General features: G+C 40.9%; 1 protein-coding gene across 8 annotated transcripts in view; it reads right to left on the minus strand.

Moving 5' to 3' along the window:
• Window positions 1-5,053: 5,053 nt before the first annotated feature.
• The window catches only part of EBF3 (EBF transcription factor 3), a 202,696-nt gene continuing 185,249 nt past the window's right edge, over window positions 5,054-22,500 (minus strand). For 3 of the 8 annotated variants that reach the window (XM_056850642.1, XM_056850641.1, XM_056850640.1), the window contains exons 13-16: window positions 21,788-21,965; window positions 19,552-19,740; window positions 18,898-18,987; window positions 5,054-5,641 (exon numbers count right to left, since the gene is read on the minus strand). In XM_056850642.1, the coding sequence (XP_056706620.1) occupies window positions 5,610-5,641; window positions 18,898-18,987; window positions 19,552-19,740; window positions 21,788-21,965 (489 nt within the window). In that variant the 3' untranslated portion in view covers window positions 5,054-5,609. Of the gene's footprint in view, window positions 5,642-18,897; window positions 19,096-19,551; window positions 19,741-21,787; window positions 21,966-22,500 lie in introns of all 8 variants that reach the window. The other 5 variants (XM_056850639.1, XM_056850637.1, XM_056850636.1 and 2 more) reach the window with 3 other exon arrangements.

Consider the following 22,500-nt stretch of genomic DNA (forward strand, 5'->3'; position numbering starts at 1 on the left):
CTTCTGGTCACACCCCATCAGCATGGTGTAATGGTTAACAGCAGTGGTTGGGAGCAGTGGACTCTAATCTGGAGAACTGGGTTAGATTCCCCACTCCTACACATGAAGCCAGCTGGGTGACCTTGGGCTAGTCTTAGAGCTCTCTCAGCCCCACCTACCTCACAGGGTGTCTGTTGTGGGGAGGGGAAGAGAAGGTGATTGTAAGCAGATTTGACTTTTCCTTAAGTGGTAGAGAAAGTTGGCATATAAAAACCAACTGTTCTTCTCCCTGCCACTGCCTGGCCTTGTTCTTGACCAGGTAGGGGCGCTCTGCCTGGGTCCCAGTGCTCACATGGGTGAGTCAGGCCTAGGGGTGCTAACAGCCAGGTACTAGCTGGAGATCTCCTGCTATTACAACTGATCTCCAGCTGAGAGATCAGTTCACCTGGAGAAAAATGGCCGATTTGGCAATTGGACTCTATGGCATTGAAGTCCCTCCCCTCCCCAAACTCCGCCCTCCTCAGTCTCTGCTGGTGGTGAAGAGGGACCTGGCAACCCTAATCAGGTCCCCAGCTATGCACACCTCAGATGGCTGGGGTGGGATTGAGTCAGGAATGGGTGTCAGTTCCTGACAAGTTGGTAGAATCTATGGGAAGGAAAGTGTGGTATTGGCAGGGATGAGGAGGGCTAGCAAGTTGCTGCGTTGGAAAGAAGGGCCAGAAGCAAGTGGGTAGAATTTGGAAAGGGAGAGTAGGCCAGGAATGTGGAACATGGATCACTCTTGGATGGAGTTAGGTAAATTCAAGATAAGAAGGGACAGAGAAGGCATGGAGGTCACGAAAGTAAGTGGAGGGAGGAAACTTCACTAAGGGAGAAAACGCATGGTCGCTTTGTCCTCCTTTAATCCCTGTTTCAGCCAGGATTCAGCCTGGATTGAACGCGTGAGTTTCGCCTAATGTGCGTTCGATCCTGGCTAAAACAGGGATTAAAGGAGGATAAAGCGACCGTGCGTTTTTGCCCATAGTGAAAGGAGGACATTGTCTTTCAATGTACTGGGAATGGACTGGGGATGGTGGACCGGTGCACCAACGTCCAGTGTTGATAAACTGAATTTCACATGGCAACATTTGGTCCTTTGGTCCATCTAGTCCCATATATACTTACTGGCAGAGACTGAGAGAGATCTTTCCCATTCCTGCTGCCAGGGAGCCTTTTACTGGAGATGCCAAGGACTGAACCAGAGACCTAATGCATGCCAAGTATATGCTCTACCGCTGATCTGGGCCCCCACTCCGTGTGCTAAAGATGCAGACACTCTGTCCTCAGAAGCAATATCTGTTCGTGATTTGAACTTGCTCTTAAAGGCAATTCATTCACTTGTGTTCATGAGCATTTGACAACAGTTCTTCCCCCATAACTTTTATTTTGTAAGCATTTGTGGGGATCTGCTTGATTTAGAGGGGGCGTTTTTTGGCTGCTGCCGGTGAGTTGTGTTTTCAAAACTCTTTGAAGGAGTTTGATATTTTAATGTCGTTTACTGTACATCCCCTTAGCTCCCAATTTCTTTTGATTTAGGAATGTGTTTGATAACCTTTTAAAATAATAATAAAAAAGAATTGCTGGCATATTGCAGTGATTTATTGTAGAGGGGAACTTTGTGGTTTGGGTAATATGTGTCATTCCTTGATTCCCAGAAGATAAGGTGGGATAGAAATGTTTTAACTTATCAAACAAGTAAATAATTAATGGGGAGAAATTCACTGATGTGTATTTAAGAAACAGAACTTGACCTCCCCCCAAATCCATACTTCCTAGAACCTGATGAACCTGGGGATGTTCTTGTTGATTTCCAGGGGGTTGGAGTATTTTCTTATGACAAATGTTACTACATGATGGTTTCTTTACAACACTAATCAATGACTAAAATCCTTCTGTAGCTGTAGTGTGCAGAATGATTGAAGGTGCTGTCAATGTTTCATGTAGAAATATTTAAGTGCATGGGACTCAAACTATTGAATATATACTTAGGGGATGTCTGTTCACAGGAAAGGTCATATATATCTCTTTGGTCAGAGATATAAACCACAATCAGTTTTTAAAATGTTAAGAAAAGGAAAGTTTTCTTCTCACATTTGTAAAACAGTCTCCCCCCACCCACCCAAACTATTGTTTCTTCCCAAGCCACTGACAAAATGGAGGAGTTAAAGTCGTGTTTTGTACCTATCAGTATCTAAAGCACAGAAAGAAGAGCACTGTGGATTAATGAGTGTGGCACCAAAACAGAAAATACATCATAATAAGTATCTGGAATCACTGGGAGTTTGTAAGTATCATTGCTGGTTTTGCACAAGAGTTACACACACAGATAAAACCCACAGCCCTGCTCCTGTTTGCTACTAAAGGGGATCAAGCACAATGCACATTACCTTGTTGGTTCCTAGCTAAGCAAGTCAGCTTTCAACTCACTTGTAAGAGCATCATGATACCCTAGGAAAATCAGTTACCTGGATGTACCATCTCTGAAGGTTACTGCTTGACTTTTTATTATAGATAAGAACTTCACATGTTCATCACTGGGTGAGTACAGCATCAAGTGATGAGGCATGTTTGGGACACTGGAGAGTTCTCATGCCATCTGATATTAGCTTGAACACTAGTTTGCAGTATCGATGCATTCACACATGTTCAGGCTATGAGATATCTGGTGCGTGTGAGCATACACACATCTGAATCAGCACCTAGTTGAGGGTAAATTTTAAAAGGAAATTAAGAATTCCAACTGTTGTTGGTTGTGCTTTCTGTTATTTTAATAATCCAACCTGAAAAATTACCAGAAGTGAAATTCACAGACAAGAAATACTTTAATTAAATATTGTGTAAAATGAACATTTTTATACAGTTAAATATCTGAAAAAATGTACAGATAAAACAATCTTATTGTAGGGTCTTTAACAGTAAAATCTACCATTTAGTGAAATTTTCAGTTTGGAGACGATGAAGCAATGAGTGCATTGAGTAATTAATCTAAAACACAAACATATTGCATTTATGAAGAAACTTGCAAACTTCCTTAACATGTATGCATGATCTTTCTTTTAAGATCAAAACCTTACTTATACAAAATAAAACTGAGGCAATTCAGTTTCAAAGTGACTTCTTAGGCTTTTCCACTTAGCTAAGCCTTATTGGCTATCACAAAATAAATGTGAAATACATTTATTATTTGTGACATATTGAATCAATTTTAAAACCTTTTATAAACATCTCCTGAAAATGTGCATTTTTTTGTTTTTTTGTTAAAAAGAAAAAAAGTGGTCCCTCCTTTTTGCTTTGAACTTGAGTTCTGCTGCAGTTTGCAAAAAAATGTTTTGCAGTGCTGCATTTACAAAGCATTTAGTGCAAAGAAAGGGGGGGAAATCAGTTGTTCTCAGTGTAAAGATTGGCACTAACAGGCACAATATATTAAAGAGGTCATTCCAGTTTTTAAATTACAGTCATTGCTGTAGGCCTAGCTACAAAACAAGAGATCTGTAAATAAAAACAACAACTTATAAAAGTCACGTATGATCCCAATTGTATACGAAGCCTTTCTCTGTAAAACAGTGCTAGGTTACAGGATATGTAGAGTGTGGCGGAAAGCAGACAAGCAAAGGAATGACATAGCTGTATACCAGGGATACAACTGACCCCAAGCATTGCTGGCCATTTCCATGGGGTTGATACTAACCTCATTGAAATGAACAAAATACGCACAGCAATAGCTGGTGGGTAGACAGCACCCTTGGGCTTGTGCTTTTGTACACCATAAACCATCAGGATGAAGGAGCGATTAACAATTGTGGTGTAAGCCTGTGACGAAAGCAGCACAGTTCTTCAAAGAAGTCTACTTTTAAGGCATCCGAGAAGTTAATGTGGCAAACATTTTAATTAAAACATCAGAAGTGAATTTTATTTCAGCTTTAGGCTTCTGAATTTTTTTCAGTAAACACAGTTCAGCTATGTGGCAAAGTCATGGGCTGGCAGATAAAATGACTTTACAATCTTTTTTTTTAATAAAAGAAACAAGGAAGAGATAAAATGGACGAAGGAAGAAAATTCTGAAAGCAAAATCTGGACACAAAATATAACTTTCCCCCCCCTTGTGGCTGCATCACATGCACGTATTCTACTAGTATTTATTACAGCCATGTGGCACGGTTTTGTTTTAACTATACAACAAACAACTTTATTTCAAAATTATTTGTTCTGATAACTTAAACATAATATAAAAATAAACAATGCTTTTCCTCAAAATAACAAAAGGATGGAAAGTCCAAACAAATAACAACTTTTTTTGAAATACAAATGAAATAAATGAACACAAATTTATTTTAACAAAAAAATATGAAGGCAACTGTTCTTGGCTTAATGCTTTTCACAGCATCACAATACCAGTCAATGACAAAAAAAACATACCTACAAGAAACAAAATTGATGGAAAGCAATATACAAAATTTCAAAGATAAATACAATATTTATAATCGATATGTTACAAAACAAATTCCCTTGGTGATTGCAAGTGTTTATGTGAAAGAAAGTGTTGCAATGTATGACTATTTTATTCCTTATCTTTTATAAGGAATAAAATTTGCTCTTCTAAATATTTAAGTGGATCTGAAAAAAATTCAAGACAAGTGTATAAATATTTAGCTACAACTTTGGCAAAATCACAAAAGTCTACAATTTTATAACCACATACAAAACACATTAGGGAAGAAGGATCTAGAAGTCAAAAGGACAATTTTCTGGTACAAGAAACATAGACTTCACAGTAGCCTAAGAATGCAATAGTATACAGTGCTAGCAAAAGTTGAAAAAATGTTGCAGATCACATTTGCTTAACAGGAAGCTCTAGCAGTGGAAGTATATTTTAACCAACAGACAGTAGCATTTTTTTCCTCTGTCAGTGTGCTTGTTGAAGGCAAGAGAATTCAATATCAAAGTTACAATTTCTAACTACAATAAGTTACAAAGTTCCATTTCATTAAGATGAAGTTAAGCAGTGATAAACCCTCCCGCCCGCCCCAGCTCCCAAAATTAACCCAAATCATATATTCATCCTTTTTTTTTCCAGTTTTGATGGCTCATACCTCCTTGGCCCCCTTTTTTCACCACAAAAAATATTTCACATTATAGAGATACACAACCATTGTGAATCTAGTTATGAGTACAGAAAAAAAACGTTTTGGAGGCGTTTTCGTCAGTGTTTCATGATAATCAAAATGGTGCATCCACAAAGTTTTTCCCGACACATAGCAAGTACTAGACATAGCCAAGACGTAATCAGAAACTTTATACAAAATAGGCGTCGCTTTTTCCGTATTCTTCAGGACCAAGAAATGTGAAAATATGAGAGCAGTTCAGTCAATAAAATGGAATTGTTCATGAAGAAATTGATTGTTTGCATGTTGATTCTTAATAGTTTAAATAAAATCTTTAAACAAAGTTTTTTTTTTTTGTAGCATTTCAACGTGTTGCTGATTGTATTTTGAAGATACTGGTTCCATCAGCACGTCTTATATACTAAACCTGTCCCCTAAAAAGCTCAATCTTCTGAAGCTTGGTGCTATGATACGTAAACAAAAATGAATTTACATTGGTGGGACTACAAGCCCAGACATAGCTGAAAGAGAAAGAAAAAGAGCTATTAATACAAATGTCAATGTATATCCATGTATTAAAATTCACAAGGGGGGGGAACCCCCACCAACCCCATTGCATAAATATTCCCCAGTACCACCAACTTACACACAATTTAAAAAAGAAAACGAAAAAACATCCACCGAACCTATTTTACAAAATATCTGGTCTGTTATCCAGAGTGCTGTGATGTGACCTAAGGAAAATACTATTTATGCAGCTCTGCACACAAGTTCTTGCACAAGTTATATGTAGGATTAGCTACATGAAACAGAAATTTCACTTGTGGAAGCGATTCCTTGGATGCACCTTGATTTCCCTCTGGATGCAAGGATACTGCACCAAGAAACTAACTGTGATACACACAAGAATTTGTTACGTTTGTAGAAGAGGCTCTCTGGACCACTGATGAATGTGCATAAGCTTTTTTTTTTTTTGATCCAGGATGGACTGTTGATGGATCCTTTTTTCCCATTTAACATTATAACATATTTGGCATGCAGTGGCACTCAGAATTTTTTTTTTTGTGTCCTCTGGTTCTTTTTTAATAGGCTGTCCAATTGGGTGAGGTAAGGGAGAGACCACTGAAAAGCGATTCTCTATATATACACAAATCTATTTTAAAAATAAAGACTTTTCTAAGAGGCATTCTATAAAGACTTCGAAAAGGATTCTGACATTTTTTGTGTGTGCAAAGCATCCTGCCTCCCATATGTGTGATATTTCTCTTAGCGTTTTGTTAATGGCAAACAGTGGCCCAGACTCCCTAGAGACTGCCTATGTTGACAGCTGAGAAACAACATGGTCACTTTTGGTAATGTCAGACAAGGCCGGCTCACTCACCAATCAAGGACCAGACACTTCTCAAGTTCCCTAAATGAAAATCTGACTAACCTTAGCTTTCCCTCTCTCTCTACAAGCACTTGGGCTTAAATGGAAAGTCTCAGTTTTGACATTTTATTAATTGTATTTTTATTCTAATAGCGTGCTGCCTTTAACATCAATGACTTTCTGAAATCTAAGTTAAGCAGTTAAGTACACTTGGTTGTTTTTTTTTGCAATCTGTCACTCAAAGCAGTACAAAAGGGCATGATTAAAAAATAAATTCTCTTGCTAGTTTGTTTTAAAAAATATTGTGACTAGTCTTATGTTCTTCCCTGCATGCTGTATAGGGGAGGGGCTACAGCTCGGTGGCAGGGCATCCAGGAGGTCCTAGGTTCACTCCCTGGTATCTCCAGTTCAAAATAACTGTCAGTCAGTAGGCGATGTGAAAAAAATCTCTGCCTGAGATACTGAAAAGCTGTTGCCAAAGTAGACAATACTGACTATGATAGACCAATGGTCTGATTCAGTATGAGGCAGCATCATGTGTTCATTTGATTGGAGGCCTGGAGACCCAATGGTGTAATGCAAGGGGGATCCTCATCTCCTTGTTTTGGCAATGGGAATTGTCCCAATACTTGAAGAAGTAGCATTGGATGAAATGGCCTTGCAGAATACGGGAGGGGCCATGGCTCAGTGGTAGAGCATCTGCTTGGCATGCAGAAGGTCCCAGGTTCAATCCCCGGCATCTCCAGTTAAAGGGACTAGGCGAGTAGGTGATTGTGAAAGACCCCTGCCTGAGACCCTGGAGACCCGCTGCCTGTCTGAGCAGACAATACTGACTTGGATGGACCAAGGGTCTGATTCAGTACAAGGCAGCTTCATCTGTTCAAAACACCGGAGAGCATCCCACTCCTCTCCTTGTTTGCCACCCTAAGGTTTGCAGAATGGGCCAGCGAGTGCAATTTTCTCTGCAGCTTTAAAGCCAGATGGGTGGTGCCATGCAGCTCTGCCCCCATGTCTCTTATACAAGACGTTGCTAGCTGTTGTGGCATAGGTGCTACCAAAGGAGAAAAGACTGGACTTGTTCAACAGGGAGAAGCTAAATTTTGTCATTATGTTCTGGTTAACTCCTTGGCAGGAATATAATTCGGACTGTTTTAACCTTTTGGTGTTAATTTTTTCCCCCGCGATGATGTTTCTCATTAATTTATGTACAAGAAACATTAATATATTTTTGATGTAGTGATGCAAATTTCAATTTCCCAGTTCATTAATTCCCCCCAAAATATCAATTTATCTCAGATTTGCTGTTGCAGTTTCTCTGAAAGCTTGTTGTAAACACACGTTTCTTACGTAACAGTCTCTTTGCTTGATTCTTCATGTGCCTAAAGATGTGATACAGAAGACCTGGGCTGTGTGCAGTTTTGTTCGATGTCATTTGAAAGCAGCTCAGCCATCACTTGAAGTATTTCTTAAGCCAAAGTAGGAGAAAATGGCATTCTAGAGCATATGACAGTGCATGTTCTGCCGCAACTGTGCCTGTGATAGAGTTGCCTTTACTTAATCAAACAGCCGGCAGGTTCATAGCAAGGGAGACACTGGAAAGAAGGGCAGGTTTGCCAATCTTACGCTAATCAGAGCACCCCAAACATCCGCTGTCTGCGCCACTTGTGGTACCCACATGGCTGGTGGCTGCTCATGCTGTAGCACAGCATGGCATAAATCAAACTAGTCAAATTAAAGGTTCGTCATAAGTTCTCTATTGCCTGTACGTGTGTGCTTCCAACTGGCCTTAGATTAGAGGCTTATGGCCGGATCCAGAGAATCTGTATCAGCAATAGTACTCATGGATTTTCCTTTCCATACAACAGATGGGGAAGCAGATGTCTGCCCTAAGGGGGATGGCTTCATGAATGCTACTGTGGTATTAATGGGCCCTCAGTTCAGAGGGGAGAATACCATGCACAAGTCATCCCCGACACATGTGTCCCAGGGTTGATCACATGTAGCAACTTGCTTCTCTCACATCTTACAGCTTGCTGGATGCTTATTCATCGGGCTTTGTATGAAATATAGCACATGAAAAGTATGGGTAAGATAATACCAAAAAGAGGGGGAGGGGGGAGGGAAGCAAAAACAAAAATTTGCCCAGGAAAGTAACTTTCTTGTATAGACAGTTTCAATGAGGAATACTGCTTAGTCCTAGACGTAACTGATGGGGTTAGTCAAATCACGAGCGTGGAAGTCTGGAACATGCCTTTGTTTACATGGAAAGATTAGTCACAGGTTTACAGATGGAGCATAACAGCCAGACGCTCTTGCGTTCCGACCCCTATGTGCCATTGCTTGGATTACTGCCAGACCCTGCCAGCTGTGAATTCCCCCCAATATGGCACAGTTCCAGTATAGTTAGCTCCTGCACAATGCTGCCATCAGGGCTGGGAGAAGCAGCGCCAAATGGTGGGGTATAGTGATGTGCATATCACAGTTTTCGGCCAGTAAGTGCTCCCTTGTGGCAATCCGCAGCTCATTGGCAAGGGATGGAGCAGGGTCTTGGCTATCTGCTACAGCAGCAAGCTCTCTGCCATTAATTGACAACAATAAATACTAATAATGCTATTACCATTGGGTAGCAACTATTCTGCTAATTTAGTGCCAGCAGCAGTAAATGCAACATTCAGCCAATTTTCACCTTCTTATATTGCAAATAATAAGAGTTACGCACAGAGGAAATACGGTTTCAATTGTCTGTGTTGTCCATTATTAAAAACAGTCTATAACATGCAGTTTAGATATTGGGGGTTAGTCTATGTTGGGTAGTCCTGTATATCTGAAGCCCCTTCCTCAACACAACAAATCGTGATTCTGAAATGCAATCTTGTCCTGAAAAAATACAAATGTTAAGGCCTCCACCATAAGATGCAATCTTGCAAACAGGGCATAAACTCAAAGACACTATTACCAATGCCATCAGACATGTGAGCTTATTGATCTGTAGTTGAATGAACTAGTAGTGGCTGCCAAGCACGGTGTAGTGAGGACGGTGGTGAACCTAGATTGGGGAGACCTGGGTTCAAATACTTGGCTCATTGGATTGCTTTTGCATAATTGAGTCAAGTGGTTCTCAGCCTTTTATATCTTACATCCCACCAATAACCAATCAAAGAACCTGGGGTCCCACCATGATAGAAACAAAAATCCCACTTTCCCCCCAAGGGTATTTATATGTTTAAAGACATTATGTTATTATAGTTATCATTTACGGTTAAGTTTTAAGGACATGAAACACTGCATTAGTATTGCTGGGAGTGAATTTTATTGCTATAGCTTTACATCACGAACAAAAATAACAATTCCATTAGAAGCTGAAAATTGTAACAATACTGTTAAGTATAAATTTTACTGTTATGGTAAGTGTAAAACACAAAGATGATAAATAAAACAGCTGTGGTTATATTACTGGGATTGGAGGAGAGTGAATTCTTAGTAATTATCACTGGGAAAGATAGTTGTGAGGATACAATGAGAGACCCCTGATATAAGCCAATTTGAGCTCCATGTAGTAACAGGAGATATAAATATGATAAGTAGGGTTGCCAGGTCCCTCTTCGCCTCAGGTGGGAGGTTTTCGGGGCAGAGCATGAGGAGGGTGGGGTTTGGGGAGGGGCTTCAATGCCATAGAGTCCAATTGCCAAAGCGGCCATTTTCTCCAGGGGAACTGAACTCTATCGGCTGGAGATCAGTTGTAATAGCAGGAGATCTCCAGCTAGTACCTGGAGATTGGCAACCCTAATGCTAACAGACCAACAGGACTGGATGTGATAAACAGCAGAATGACCAAAATATCTGCTCCTGGTCAACCATGCTACCAGATGATCTTCAGCACATTCGTACATACAACCACAGACCTCCCCACCCCATTCATACACATGCCAATACAATTCCTTTGTTTCTACACAACTCTTACAGACATGCAAGGCCTTGCCCACAGTAAGGAATACACTGAGGGAAATGTAAAGATAAAAATGCAATCCAAAACAGGGTTTGTACCTTTCTCAGCCCATTAACTTCAATGGACTTTGGAGAGTATAACTCTGTTTAGGATGGCACTGTTAAGCTGATATCCTGTGCACAGTATGGGGAGTTGCCTTTTAGTAGATATGCATAGAGGGGCTATGTAATTTCATATTATAACAAGAAAAGGCTAGCAGAGAGACTCTGAACTGATAAAAAAGTGATTTACCTAACATGTTTTTTTTATTTTTAAAGACAACTTTATTAAAAAAAAATAAACTAGCCAGTTACATAACTCATATGCTCATATGGGAACAGCACCCACCTCCTGATGAACACCAGAGTAGCAAACTGCATAGGGGTGTATGCCCTCTGTCTTTCCCTCTCATTGCTTAAAGGGTTAATATATCTTTACGATCCTATTCCTGAAGCAGGGGTGAAGCACCTTTGGAGCCAGCATGACCCCACACTGGCATAGGTGCCACCTATCACGGAATAAGGTGGCACCTACGCCAGCATGGGCGCAAACACGCCAGCGTCCAGGTGCTGCCAGCCCCGGTTGCTAGCGCAGCCATGCCAGCAGGTCTTTCCCAGGTGTGGAGCTACCTTTAGGCAGGTTCCACAGCCCTTTCGCCTCGGAAACACCCCCTTGAGCAGCGGTGGGGCTACACCACTTTTTTTTCTGGTGGTGCGGCCTTTGTAGGCAATGGGGCATTTTCCCCTCTTATGTAAAAAAAATTGTCTCTTTTTGCTTCTGTGACAGCTGGGAAGCCTCTAAGATTGGGCTGCCTGCCTACAAGATAGAAAAGCCAACCCACTATGCAGCCAGCCAAATGTTGCAACTCTTTAAAATAGAGCCATGCTGAGCCTATTTGAGGGGGGTCCATGGATGATTGCTGTCTTATCAGGCTCTCTGTCTGTCTTCTGCCTTAAGGGATGAATGAAGACTGAGACACCATGTGGCCTGCCATACCAGTAGTCATGGCCATCTCCTCCATCTAGGGTTGCCACCTCTGGGTTGGGAAATACCTGGAGATTTTTGGGGTGGAGCCTGAGGAGGGACTTCAATGCCATAGAGTCCAATTGCCAAAGCAGCCATTTTCTCCAGGTGAACTGATCTCCACTGGCTGGAGATCAATTGTAATAGCAGGAGATCTCCAGCTAGTACCTGGAGGTTGGCAACCCTACCTCCACCACTTGAGATTCTAGATTCAGAGAAAATTGCCCCTGCTCTCATCCATCTGAGTAAAAGGAGAATGGGCACAACAATAAATACCAGCCATTTCTTCTTAAGGAAGAGGAGTGTGGGCGAGATGCCTACACTGAGCTGTGTATTGTACAAGCTAATTAACTACAGTGCATAACTCTAATATTAAGTCATGAGCTAGCTAATAGTGTTTGTTACGGGTATTTCTCCACTGGCACTTCCATCACAGTGTCCCTGATTCATAATTTGCATCAGAATATTTGTTATCAGTAAGAATGTGTGAAGGATGGAATTTGTGTGCAGCAAATGCTATTTGTTGGTGTGCTATGCTATAGGATTGTATACATGCTACACTGTGCCTCTTATTTTTATCCTTTGGGAGGAAATGACAGCAAAGACCATAGATCCCTACACTGTACATCTTGCTAGCCCATAATTCCAAACTTTATTTTATTGGGAACACTGGTTGCTGTCACTGATGAGAAAGCAGGATTTCCAGCAAAGGAGGCAAAGGATTATTACCTTGCCTTTTCCTAGTTTTTCTCCCTTTTGTATCTTAAAACAATGAGGCAGTAGGGTGAAGAAGCAGCAGGATTCCTAGATCAACTGTTTAGCTTCCTAGTTTGAGTGACTTGTTAGACTGATTTTAAGGTGATATAGAAGAAGCGGTGAGACTTGGCAAGGTGAAAGCCGCTAAGCATTGCTAAAATGTAAACATTTTTTTAAGTTGAAATTTTCTCAGGACACAATCTTTGGGCTCTTTTGCACACAAATGCACACAACTTGATAACTCACGACTTTATGTTTGAATTTCCTCACCGAAGACCACTGTCCTTAGGTAAGGTGAAGCGATATGTAGTATATGATCCACAATGGAACATTCCATTGAGGTACTTTTATAAGAGAACAGGATGGTAGTCTATTATAATGCACTGTCTTTTACCTTTGTAATTTGAACCATTCTCTGTATTCTTTATGGTATGTCATGCCTTAGACAGTTTTCTATTTGCTAGTTTCTGTAACCCTAGTCCTATTGCATTTTTACTGGATGTTTTTTGCTGATTGAATTGTTTTTCTACATTTTGTAATCTGCCCTGAGTATCAGTGAGAAAAGCAGTCTATAAATGAAGTAAATAAACACCATTTGATGCTGCTTGATATACATGCAGATAAACTTCTTGTTACAAAACTATTCCCCTTGAACCTTGTTAGGTCCAATTCTAGAATACCATCATATATACAGTGTAGGTTATATATGTTTGTGTGTTCAATTTGTGTGTAGGTTCAATTTATACAGGTAGGAGAGATTTATGGTCCTTTCCAACTCAGTACGCATCTGTGGCATTCAGTACAGATATTTACAAGAGTAGCCTAAATTACTACTGTTCAGACTTATTCCATTGCCACATTTAACCTAGCATGTAATGGTCACCAACTTTTTATTTTAAATGCTGTATTTTGGGGGGTGGTAAAATACGAAGTAATTTTGAACAATAGTTTAATAAGAGAGAAAGAACCTCCAGGCATTGGAGACTACCTAGAAGAAATCAGCATTAATAGAATCCTCCTGATGCCAGAGATTAATTGCCTTCTTCTGCCCTGCTTTGAGAGCCAGCATGGTGTAGTGGTTAAGAGCAGTGGTTTGGAGCGTTGGACTCTAATCTGGAGAACTGGGTTTGATTCCCCACGCCTCCACGAGTGGCGGAGGCTAATCTGGTGAACCGGGTTGGTTTCCCCACTCCTACACATGAAGCCAGCTGGGTGACCTTGGGCTAGTCTCAGCTCTCTTAGAGCTCTCTCAGCCCCACTTACCTCACAGGGGAAGGGGAGGGGAAGGAAAGGTGATTGTGAGCCGGTTTGATTCGTCCTTAACTGGTAGAGAAAGTCAGCATATAAAAACCAACTCTTCTTCTTCTTTAATACTAATATATTAATTGGCAGGATAAAATATCAGGTACGTCTACACTACATATTTGTTTCGTTCTTTTATTGACACCACTTTTCACATGTGAGTATTTTTAAAACATCCTTTAAGCAATTATATTTTTACTAAACCAGCCGAGAACCAGAATAAAACACATTTGGAGATGCACTAAGGGCCACTGAAGCTAGCACCAAAGGGCTTCATCCATTTTCACATTACAAGCTCTAGCAGAATAAAATGAGGATAGAACCCACACAGTATACATTCAGGGCCCATCAGGTGAAATCTTATTTTCTTCTCTCAAAATGCCCAGTTCGCTGCGTGTCTTTCACACACCCAGGAAAATCATGCACTTGCTTTGCTATCATAAAAGTTGCTGCTTTGTCCCTGAAGCTGCACTCCTGAGAGTTATTAAGGGTGAAATTATCAAAGCTGCTAGGAGCAAAAGTTTCACACAATCTGCTTTATCACAATCTGTTTTTTTTTTTTTTAATAATCTCACCCTTGTTCTGTAGGGATGTGGATTCAGATGATAATGAATAAAGGCCAGGTTCAAAACGGGCCAGTTCTTTAATGTAACTAATCTGACCACAATAACCTAATGTTCAGTAATGTTTGGAACCATTCTGACACTTTGATGTCTGCTTTCAGTTTGCCAGCCAGTGAGAAGGGTAGTGAGGGTAGAAAGGGACGCTACAGATATGCGTCTAATGGGGACGCTTGGCAATCAGAACAGTTATTTAATCTTCCTCATCACTACTCTTTGCAGTATTTTAGTGGCTTTGGGGGGGGCATGTTCTGAACATAAGAACATAAGAAAGGCCATGCTGGATCAGACCAAGGTCCATCAAGTCCAGCAGTCTGTTCACACAGTAGCCAACCAAGTGCTTCTAGGAATCCCTCAAACAAGAGAACTGCAGCAGCATTCTCCTGCCTGTGTTCCAATGCACCTAATATAATAGGCATGCTCCTCTGATTCTGGAGAGAATAGGTATGCATCATGACTAGCATCCATTTCTGGTTCTGGATAAGCGGGGGTGGGGGGCTATTTTTGTAAGCTACTTCATTATCTGGGGCTGTGCCAACTAAGCAGGAGCTCAGCTTTATATCTATAGGCAGTAGTGCTACACAGACTGGGGGTGGGGAGAAGGGGCAAGGATATAGACAGAAGAAGAGCCTTTGCTTCCCAACCCCACAAAGTGCTTGGCAGCAGGAGTAGAGGCCAGAGGCCCAGTCTTCCCCACCAAGAGCACACACACACACATGCACCCCAAAACTGGACAAGCTGGTAAAGATCAACTATAAGGAAAGGATTATCTATCTATGTGTGTGAGATGGAGCACTGATGAGTTAGGATCTGCGATTTCACAGTATCTTGGTTTCATGTAAGCAGCAATGTCGTTTTCCTCAGTTCAAATCCACTTCCAGAAACTCTTAGCCCCTGGTAAGGGAAAAGACAAAGCTATCTCTTGTTCACGTGTAATCAATACATGAGCAAGAGAAGTTTGTCTTTTTGCTGTGCTTTACTCCAGCGCTTGATACAATTTTCTTTTGGCCTGGTTCTGAACCTAGAAGCCTGGGAAGAAAAAAATGTTGAAACCAACAGGGCACAGTGAGATAAGAGGCTTATTAGGAAAGGTTTAGCTCCTCTTAACCTCACGCTCCCTTTTTCTTTAATGGGGGGGGGTTTAAAATATGCCCCCTGAACCTCTCCCCCTTTCCATGCTTGAGGATCCCAGTAAAGGCAGTAAATTCACTTGCACATCTATGTTTTTACAATACCCTGTGCTTGCTCTGCAACTGAGAATCTGAGTTCCTAAAAATGGGAATCCTTTCTCCTACTGCCCTTAAATTTGACAGGGAGGAGATCTCGAATGAGAGGTACAATCCCTGAGAATTTTATCCCAATTTTTTGGGATAAAAAAAGAAGTTACATGAGTAAATGCTACACAAATGAAGAATCTTGCAGTGCAGTCCTACGGATGTTTTCCTGGGAGTAAACCCCATTGCAGAAACCATAATCGGATTCTGAGTGGACCTGCTTAGGGTCGCTCTCTAAATGTGTAATAACTATAACAAAGTAAATAAATAAGATTGCTAATGAGCAAAATGAACCAAATCCAAATAAAACACATCTCCCTATTATTTTGCCAGAATGGCTGTAATTTAAAATATAAACTATCTGTAGGTGCCTGGGTTACGGTGTCTCTCCTTTCCCTAATGACATGGCTGATTCAAGCATAATTTTTAATTTGTTTCTAAAATGTAGATCTTGCTTTTGTAGCTAGTAGCTCTCAAAGAAGCTTAAAGATATGAAGAGTACATACAATAAGCCCTCCCGGGATCAAAAATAACAATAACATGAAATCGTAATAGGTGGCACTGTACTCACAAAGGGACCGGACAACCTTACGTTACCATAGCAGGCACCCATGGTGACAGCTGCATCGCTAGCGCATCAGAAACAGATCAAACCTTCTCTCACGTTTTCATATCCTGGTGCTTTTTATGTGGGGAATCATTTCCAGTGCATGCATCCCTGCATGGATTGTGAGGTGGTACTAATCCTCACGAGAGGAAAGTATCACTTCGTTATGCACATTCAAATCCACCTTTTCCTTTTTTTCCTTTTCTTTTTTACAGAAAATCTCTGACCTGATTACTTCAATACAGACTCCTTGCTTTCCCAGCTTTGTGAAAAGTGATGCTTCATTTTTAATCAGGGTAACAGAACTACATACTGGAAAGTTATGTATAATAAACAGTATTGATACATTCCTATGGGAATGTTACCCTTCCATCTTCATAAGTAAAAGAGAAGAGCAGGTCCTCAATATAACCAGTACAAATCCCCCTCTCCAAAAATGGACAATAATTTACATGTGAAACAAATACAAAGTCAGTAAGATAAATATCCAGTGTCCAAAATTAGTGAGCTGCTCTGCTGTGTATAAAACCCTGACCCAGAATCAGATCATTGATAAATAATTTAGCAAGATGCTCCCCATGAACGCAGTCACACATAGTCAACCTGATTCCGGTTCAGGGTTTGGTATGTAGCAGAAGAGCCTCCTCATTTTTAAGTATTTTGTATACGTGATACTTCTGGCTCTTAACATTTGCTAATCCTTTAATAAACTGATAATGTTGCCTTACACTGAGTGAGGTGACTACATCTTGTGCCCGGGAATGACAGACATAATTAACTTACGGAATTCACAGCCAGAAGATGTAAAGAAGGCTGCTAACTTGGATTGCTTTAAAAGGGAGTGAAATACAGAATAAGAAGCAGAAGCAGAAGAGGAGTAGGAGTTGTTTTTTATATGCTGACTTTCTCTACCACTTAAGGAAGAATCAAACCGGCTTACAATCACCTTCCCTTCCCCTCCCCACAACAGACACCTTGTGAGTTAGGTGAGGCTGAGAGAGCTTGAAGAGAACTGTGACTAGCCCAAGGTCACCCAGCTGGCTTCATGTGTAGGAGTGGGGAAACCAACCCGGTTCACCAGATTACCATCCAGCGCTCATGTGGAGGAATGGGGAAACAAACCCAGTTCTCCATATTAGAGTCCACTGCTCCAAACCACCGCTCTTAACCACTACAGGGTCATCAATGGTTATAGGGCTAAATGGAAGGATTTTCAAAGGAAAAATGCCTTTGAATGCCAGGCAGTGGGGAGCAACAACACTTTGGTCTCTGTGCCCTGCTTCTAGGCCTTCCTGAGGCATCTGTTTCATCAATGTGGGAAACTGGTGGCTGGACTAGATGGACCTTGGCTTGATGCACTGGGGCTGTTCTTGTGCTTTATACTAAGTGAGACCCCGAGGTCATTCTGATTGTACACACTGTGGAGCCCAAAGGCTGAGGTCCTCTCTTGCCCTTCCACCAGAGACCCCATAAACAGAAATGTGGCAGATTAACTACTGAATCAATATGTCTTTGTGAAACCATGGGATAATGCCAGAATTGAAATTTTATGCCAGACTGCCATGCTTACATTGAAGAATTAAATTTCTGGTTTGAATTCTAGAAAGAATCATCTAGCCAACAGAACAGTTTGTCGGGGCAGGTTGCCGATTCCCATCGCTGGATATTTTAAAAGTAATTGAGATAAAAATCCCTTAGGGATAGCATCTTAAATAGGTATGGATTAGATTGATCTCCTCGAGCCCTTTTCCATCCCAACCAATGATATTTATTTTATTTTCTTTAAATGTCTAAACATGTCCAGAGCTTGGAAAACTTTGGGTTATGTATGAATGAATATAATAACATGTGATTATGATATTCTGCTGTACCAATATGCAGAGCCTAAAATGTGAGTGCATGCTTTTGTGAGCTCAGACTTTTTTCTTCCCCAGTATGTTCGGAGAGTGCCTTGCTTCTACAGTGTAAATAAATCAATACTACTTGTGCTCCATTCCACCAATGCTATGTGGTGTGAAATGCTTAAAAGTGTGTTTCTGGTTTCGGATGGAGTTGAATCTCAGGCTGAGGCCTGGTTTGGGCCCTGCATTTGAAAACTGAATTGTTTTGTTTTAATGAAAAGACAACTCTTTAATAAAGGTATTTACAATTATTGTTTTTCTCCTTCTATAAATTTGCCAATTTGGATCCATGGCTGCTGTGTGAACTCTACAAGGTATTTTATAGCTATTTATCCTGACTTCGTTTTTATTTAAAGCCCATTTAACTGGAATAAACTCCAATAAGAGCACAACACCTTTCTGATTTGAGGGTGAACAACAATAAAACCGAACATAGCTTTAAACATTTTGTAAGATTTTCAAGTTTCAGATAATTATATGAGAAGGAAATGCAGCACATCTTGAAATACTGCCGATTAAAATGTGTGTATCAAAAATGCATGCAGAAAATGTATCAAGAAGTACAAGGATCTGTGAGAAACGTTCAGGGTTGTGTGTTTAGTTTAAAAATTAATGCACGAAACCTTAAGGGGAAATGCTGGGAAAACAGCTAGTTTTTCTTCTAATGCAAGGCTTAAAAATCAAACCAGCATATGGTAAAATGGTAGGCTTATGTTTTGTGCCACACATTTAGTATTAAGGTCTGACACCTGCAATGAAAGCTATTAAAAACCCACACCGACAATTAAGGGTCTTGGAGATCTGGGGTGGTTTTTTTAAAAAAGAAATATGCCATTGATAAAATGCTATTCTTCTAAAGATTCAAAATTCAAGGTTCTAGTGTTTGTCTGAAAAAGCCTGCAATTACACCCCAAAAAAATGATACAGAGATCCAGCTCACCTTGAAGTCCATTTCCATTTGCACTGGTGCAAGATGGTGGAGGAGAAGCTTGGGGCCTGACAACAGGAGCAAAGGCGCTCTTTTGTTTCACTGCAGAGATGACATTGGCAGGTGAGAATGAGAAAATGCCGTGTGTACTGCTACAGTTTGAAGGGAGGGTGACCGAAGAGGCTGCCATGGTAGGGCTTGACGGCACTACTGCAATAAAGCAAAAATAATCAGGACTCATATTGTGGATTTTTTTTTTAATGGCAAACATGGAAGGGGGGGAAAAAGAGAGAGAGATCGGTGGGGCCTGGCCTCTTATAATGCTTAAAAGAAAAATCTACAAAAACCAAAAACAAAATGCTTTGGCTTGCCACGCTCTGGATAACAGGCAAACTCTTTTGTGTTGGACTTACTGTTGCAAATTGTGCAGTCCAATCCGGTTCTTTTTTTCCCCCCTTTTAAACCGAGATTATTGTACGGCATATACCAATATATTCGCCATGTTCATTTTTCTTTTTTTAAATGTCCAGCCTCCAGAGTCACCCCTCCTTTTATCCAGTAGCTCACATTGCAGAAAATCAAAACAAAAGTAATATATATATATATTGGCAACAAATAGGAATCTATATAATTATTTTTTAAAAATTCTAAAAAAAAAACACTTACTGCCATATGGTGAGTTGGCTGAGGAGCCATTAAGAAATCCAGGAGAACCAGGTACACCAAGATTGGGCATGCCGGCATTGCCATATCCATTCATGCTATTGCTGACTGTGTTGTAATTGGACTGCTGAGGAGTACTGCTTGGAACATATCCTCGCGGGGAAACACTGCTTGTGTTGCGACTGTAGCCTACTGTGTTAGGGGGGAGAAAACCCATCCCAAGAAAATGATTATTTAAAGGGGTGAAGGGTTTCCCAACCGCATCATACATTACACTCTTTTAATTGATTGTACCGCTTTGGTCTATACTGTCTGCTACTACCCTATCATCTCTTTGCAGTTCAAGATAACCTTATCACGCCAACCCTACTTAAATCATCTGCGATAACTCTGTGTTGTCTCTGCTCCTAGCAGGGACAGCCAACAAAAGCTCCCTTCGATCCAATTGTGTCAGTTTCCTTCACATTTGTCTTTAGTAGCAATTATCAACAGGCTCGGTTGCTAGTTTTGTACCAACGTGCTGAATGAACTTTCAGGCTTTCTAGGACTTCAAATGTCAAGGTGGGCAAAAAGAGACAGGGAAAAACACACTTGTTTGCTGCAGTTATCTAACTTTAAAACACTGTTTTTTTATGATTGATATTTTTATACTAAAGATAAACAAGTGCTCCCACCGGGTACATGCATCAATGAAAACCAACCCTGCTCCAATTTACAGAGAGGTTTCATGAGATTAATTTGACACATGCAAGTTGAATGGACACATTCTCTGTAAAAGAAGAATTACAGCCCGTTCCTGAGCCTTCAGCGGCCGGGGACGGAGTGGCTGAGGCGCCGACACAGTGCCTCCAAAGCCATTTCCCGGCTGCCTTTTAACTGTTTTTAATATTTTTAATGGGGCAAAAAGCTGGCGCAGCAATGCTATTCTCGCTGTCAGTGTACCAGGGCGAAAGGGGGCAGGAAGATGCCTACTGGCAGCTCTGCCCCCCGGCACACCCTGGGAACGTCCCCCCGGAACACTGGTGAAGGGCTTTGTCCCAGTGGGACGCCGGTGGAAGGCCAAGCCAGCGTACTTGGGCGGAGCTGCTGCGGCAGCGCCAGGAGAATAGCGTCTGGGTCCCCCTGCAGGCACAGGGGACACAAATTCCAGTGCAGCCCCTTCCTGGCCACCGAAGGACTTTCGTCCTGGAGGCTCACGAATGGCCTGTTAGGGAACTTAACAGCAAGAGAGGAATGCAGTGGCCCTGATCCAGAGAACGTTTGTCGTAACTAACTTGTCCTATTAACTTCTATAAGCCAAAGGCACGGCTAGCTTTCTCTAGATAAGAACTAGTACATTTTTTCCTGTATTGAAAGTCAATTTCTTACTTGTAAGAAGGAATATATATATATATGAAAATATATGAGAAATGTTTACTATATTAATTCAAATCTTGATTGGTCTCGTTTTACAGTATCTAAGCTACAGTTATTATATTTTCTGCTCCTTTTCATATACAATTTCATAACACATACTTCAACAGTACAAATGAAATTCATGTTCAGATAGAAAGCTGTAGTTTCTAGAAATGTTAGCTGTGAACCAAATATACACCACGTACACATTAATTCCACATCTGGAATTGTTTTTACAGGCTTTCCAATTACTAGGGTTGCCAGCTCCGGGTTGGGAAATACCTGGAGATTTTGGGGGTGGAGCCTGAGGAGGGCGTGGTTTGGAAAGGGGAAGGATTTCAATACCATAGAGTCCAAATGCCAAAGCAGCCATTTTCTCCAGGGGAACTGATTTCTGTCGCCAGGAAATCAGTTGTTATAGTAGATCTCCAGCCACCACCTGGAGGTTGGCAACCCTACCGATTACCAATCATATGCTCACTTCTCCTCAAACATACAAGATATGCATGGAGGTGGCTAGTTAAACGGAACTGTTACAAAATCCCAAGTGCACGTGTATTAGGGTCTTCAATAGGCTGCAACTGGTGACCTTCCAATTTCATATTAATAATTTTACAATTATCAGTTATTATGCGTTTTTGAATTTTTATTACATCTTTTCAGTAGAGATACTGAATGGTGTGGCAGAACAAATACATCCAGGAATCACAATTATTAAGGAATACAGTCAGCATTCCATTTGATGACTGAAAATATGATTCCTGGGAAAGAAAGGGTGGAACAAAATGATGAACCTCAACTCCCCCCACCCTGTTGAAGACACAATTCTTAAATATTCCCTTACCTTGGTCATTAGCTTGTGATGTTTCTGAAACATTAACTGCTAGCTGGCTGCTAAATGAGTTTACTCCCATCATACCAGTATGAGCTGGAGTGTTGGCAAGTGTAGGAATCTGATTGTGATTGCGTGGCACACTGTATAACGCTTCTGCAATGTCAGCTGCTCGTTTCAGGATGATTTCCTACAAGTAGCAAAATGATTAATTTCTACCACATATCCTTATTTGGAATCAGGTAATAATGTGTGGAGCAGACTAATAAGGTGGATGTTTCACCTTCTTTCATTTAACAACACATTGCATTAGACATATCCCTGGAAACTTATCAGTGATGAACCGGAAGAGTAAATAATACAGGTATACTAATTAACATTTCTACTAGTATGACATTTATTGCCCTGACCTGAATAGCCCAGGGTAGCCCGATTTCTGAAGCTAAGCGGGGTCAGCCCTGGCTAGTATTTGGATGGGAGACCTCCAAGGAATTCCAGGGTCATGATGCTGAGGCAGGCAATGGCAAACGACCTCCAAACGTCTCTTGCCTTGAAAACCCTACGGGGTCACCATAAGTCAGCTGTGACTTGATGGCACTTTTCACCACCACATGACATTTCTTATTTATCTGCTTGTTTACTTCATTTATATTCCACTTTCCTCCCCAATGGGGATCCAAAGGGCTTACATTGTTCTCTTGTCCTCTGTTTTATCCTCATAACAA

Source organism: Euleptes europaea, chromosome 5 (genome assembly GCF_029931775.1).
Source record: "Euleptes europaea isolate rEulEur1 chromosome 5, rEulEur1.hap1, whole genome shotgun sequence".
Lineage (NCBI taxonomy): Eukaryota > Metazoa > Chordata > Lepidosauria > Squamata > Sphaerodactylidae > Euleptes > Euleptes europaea.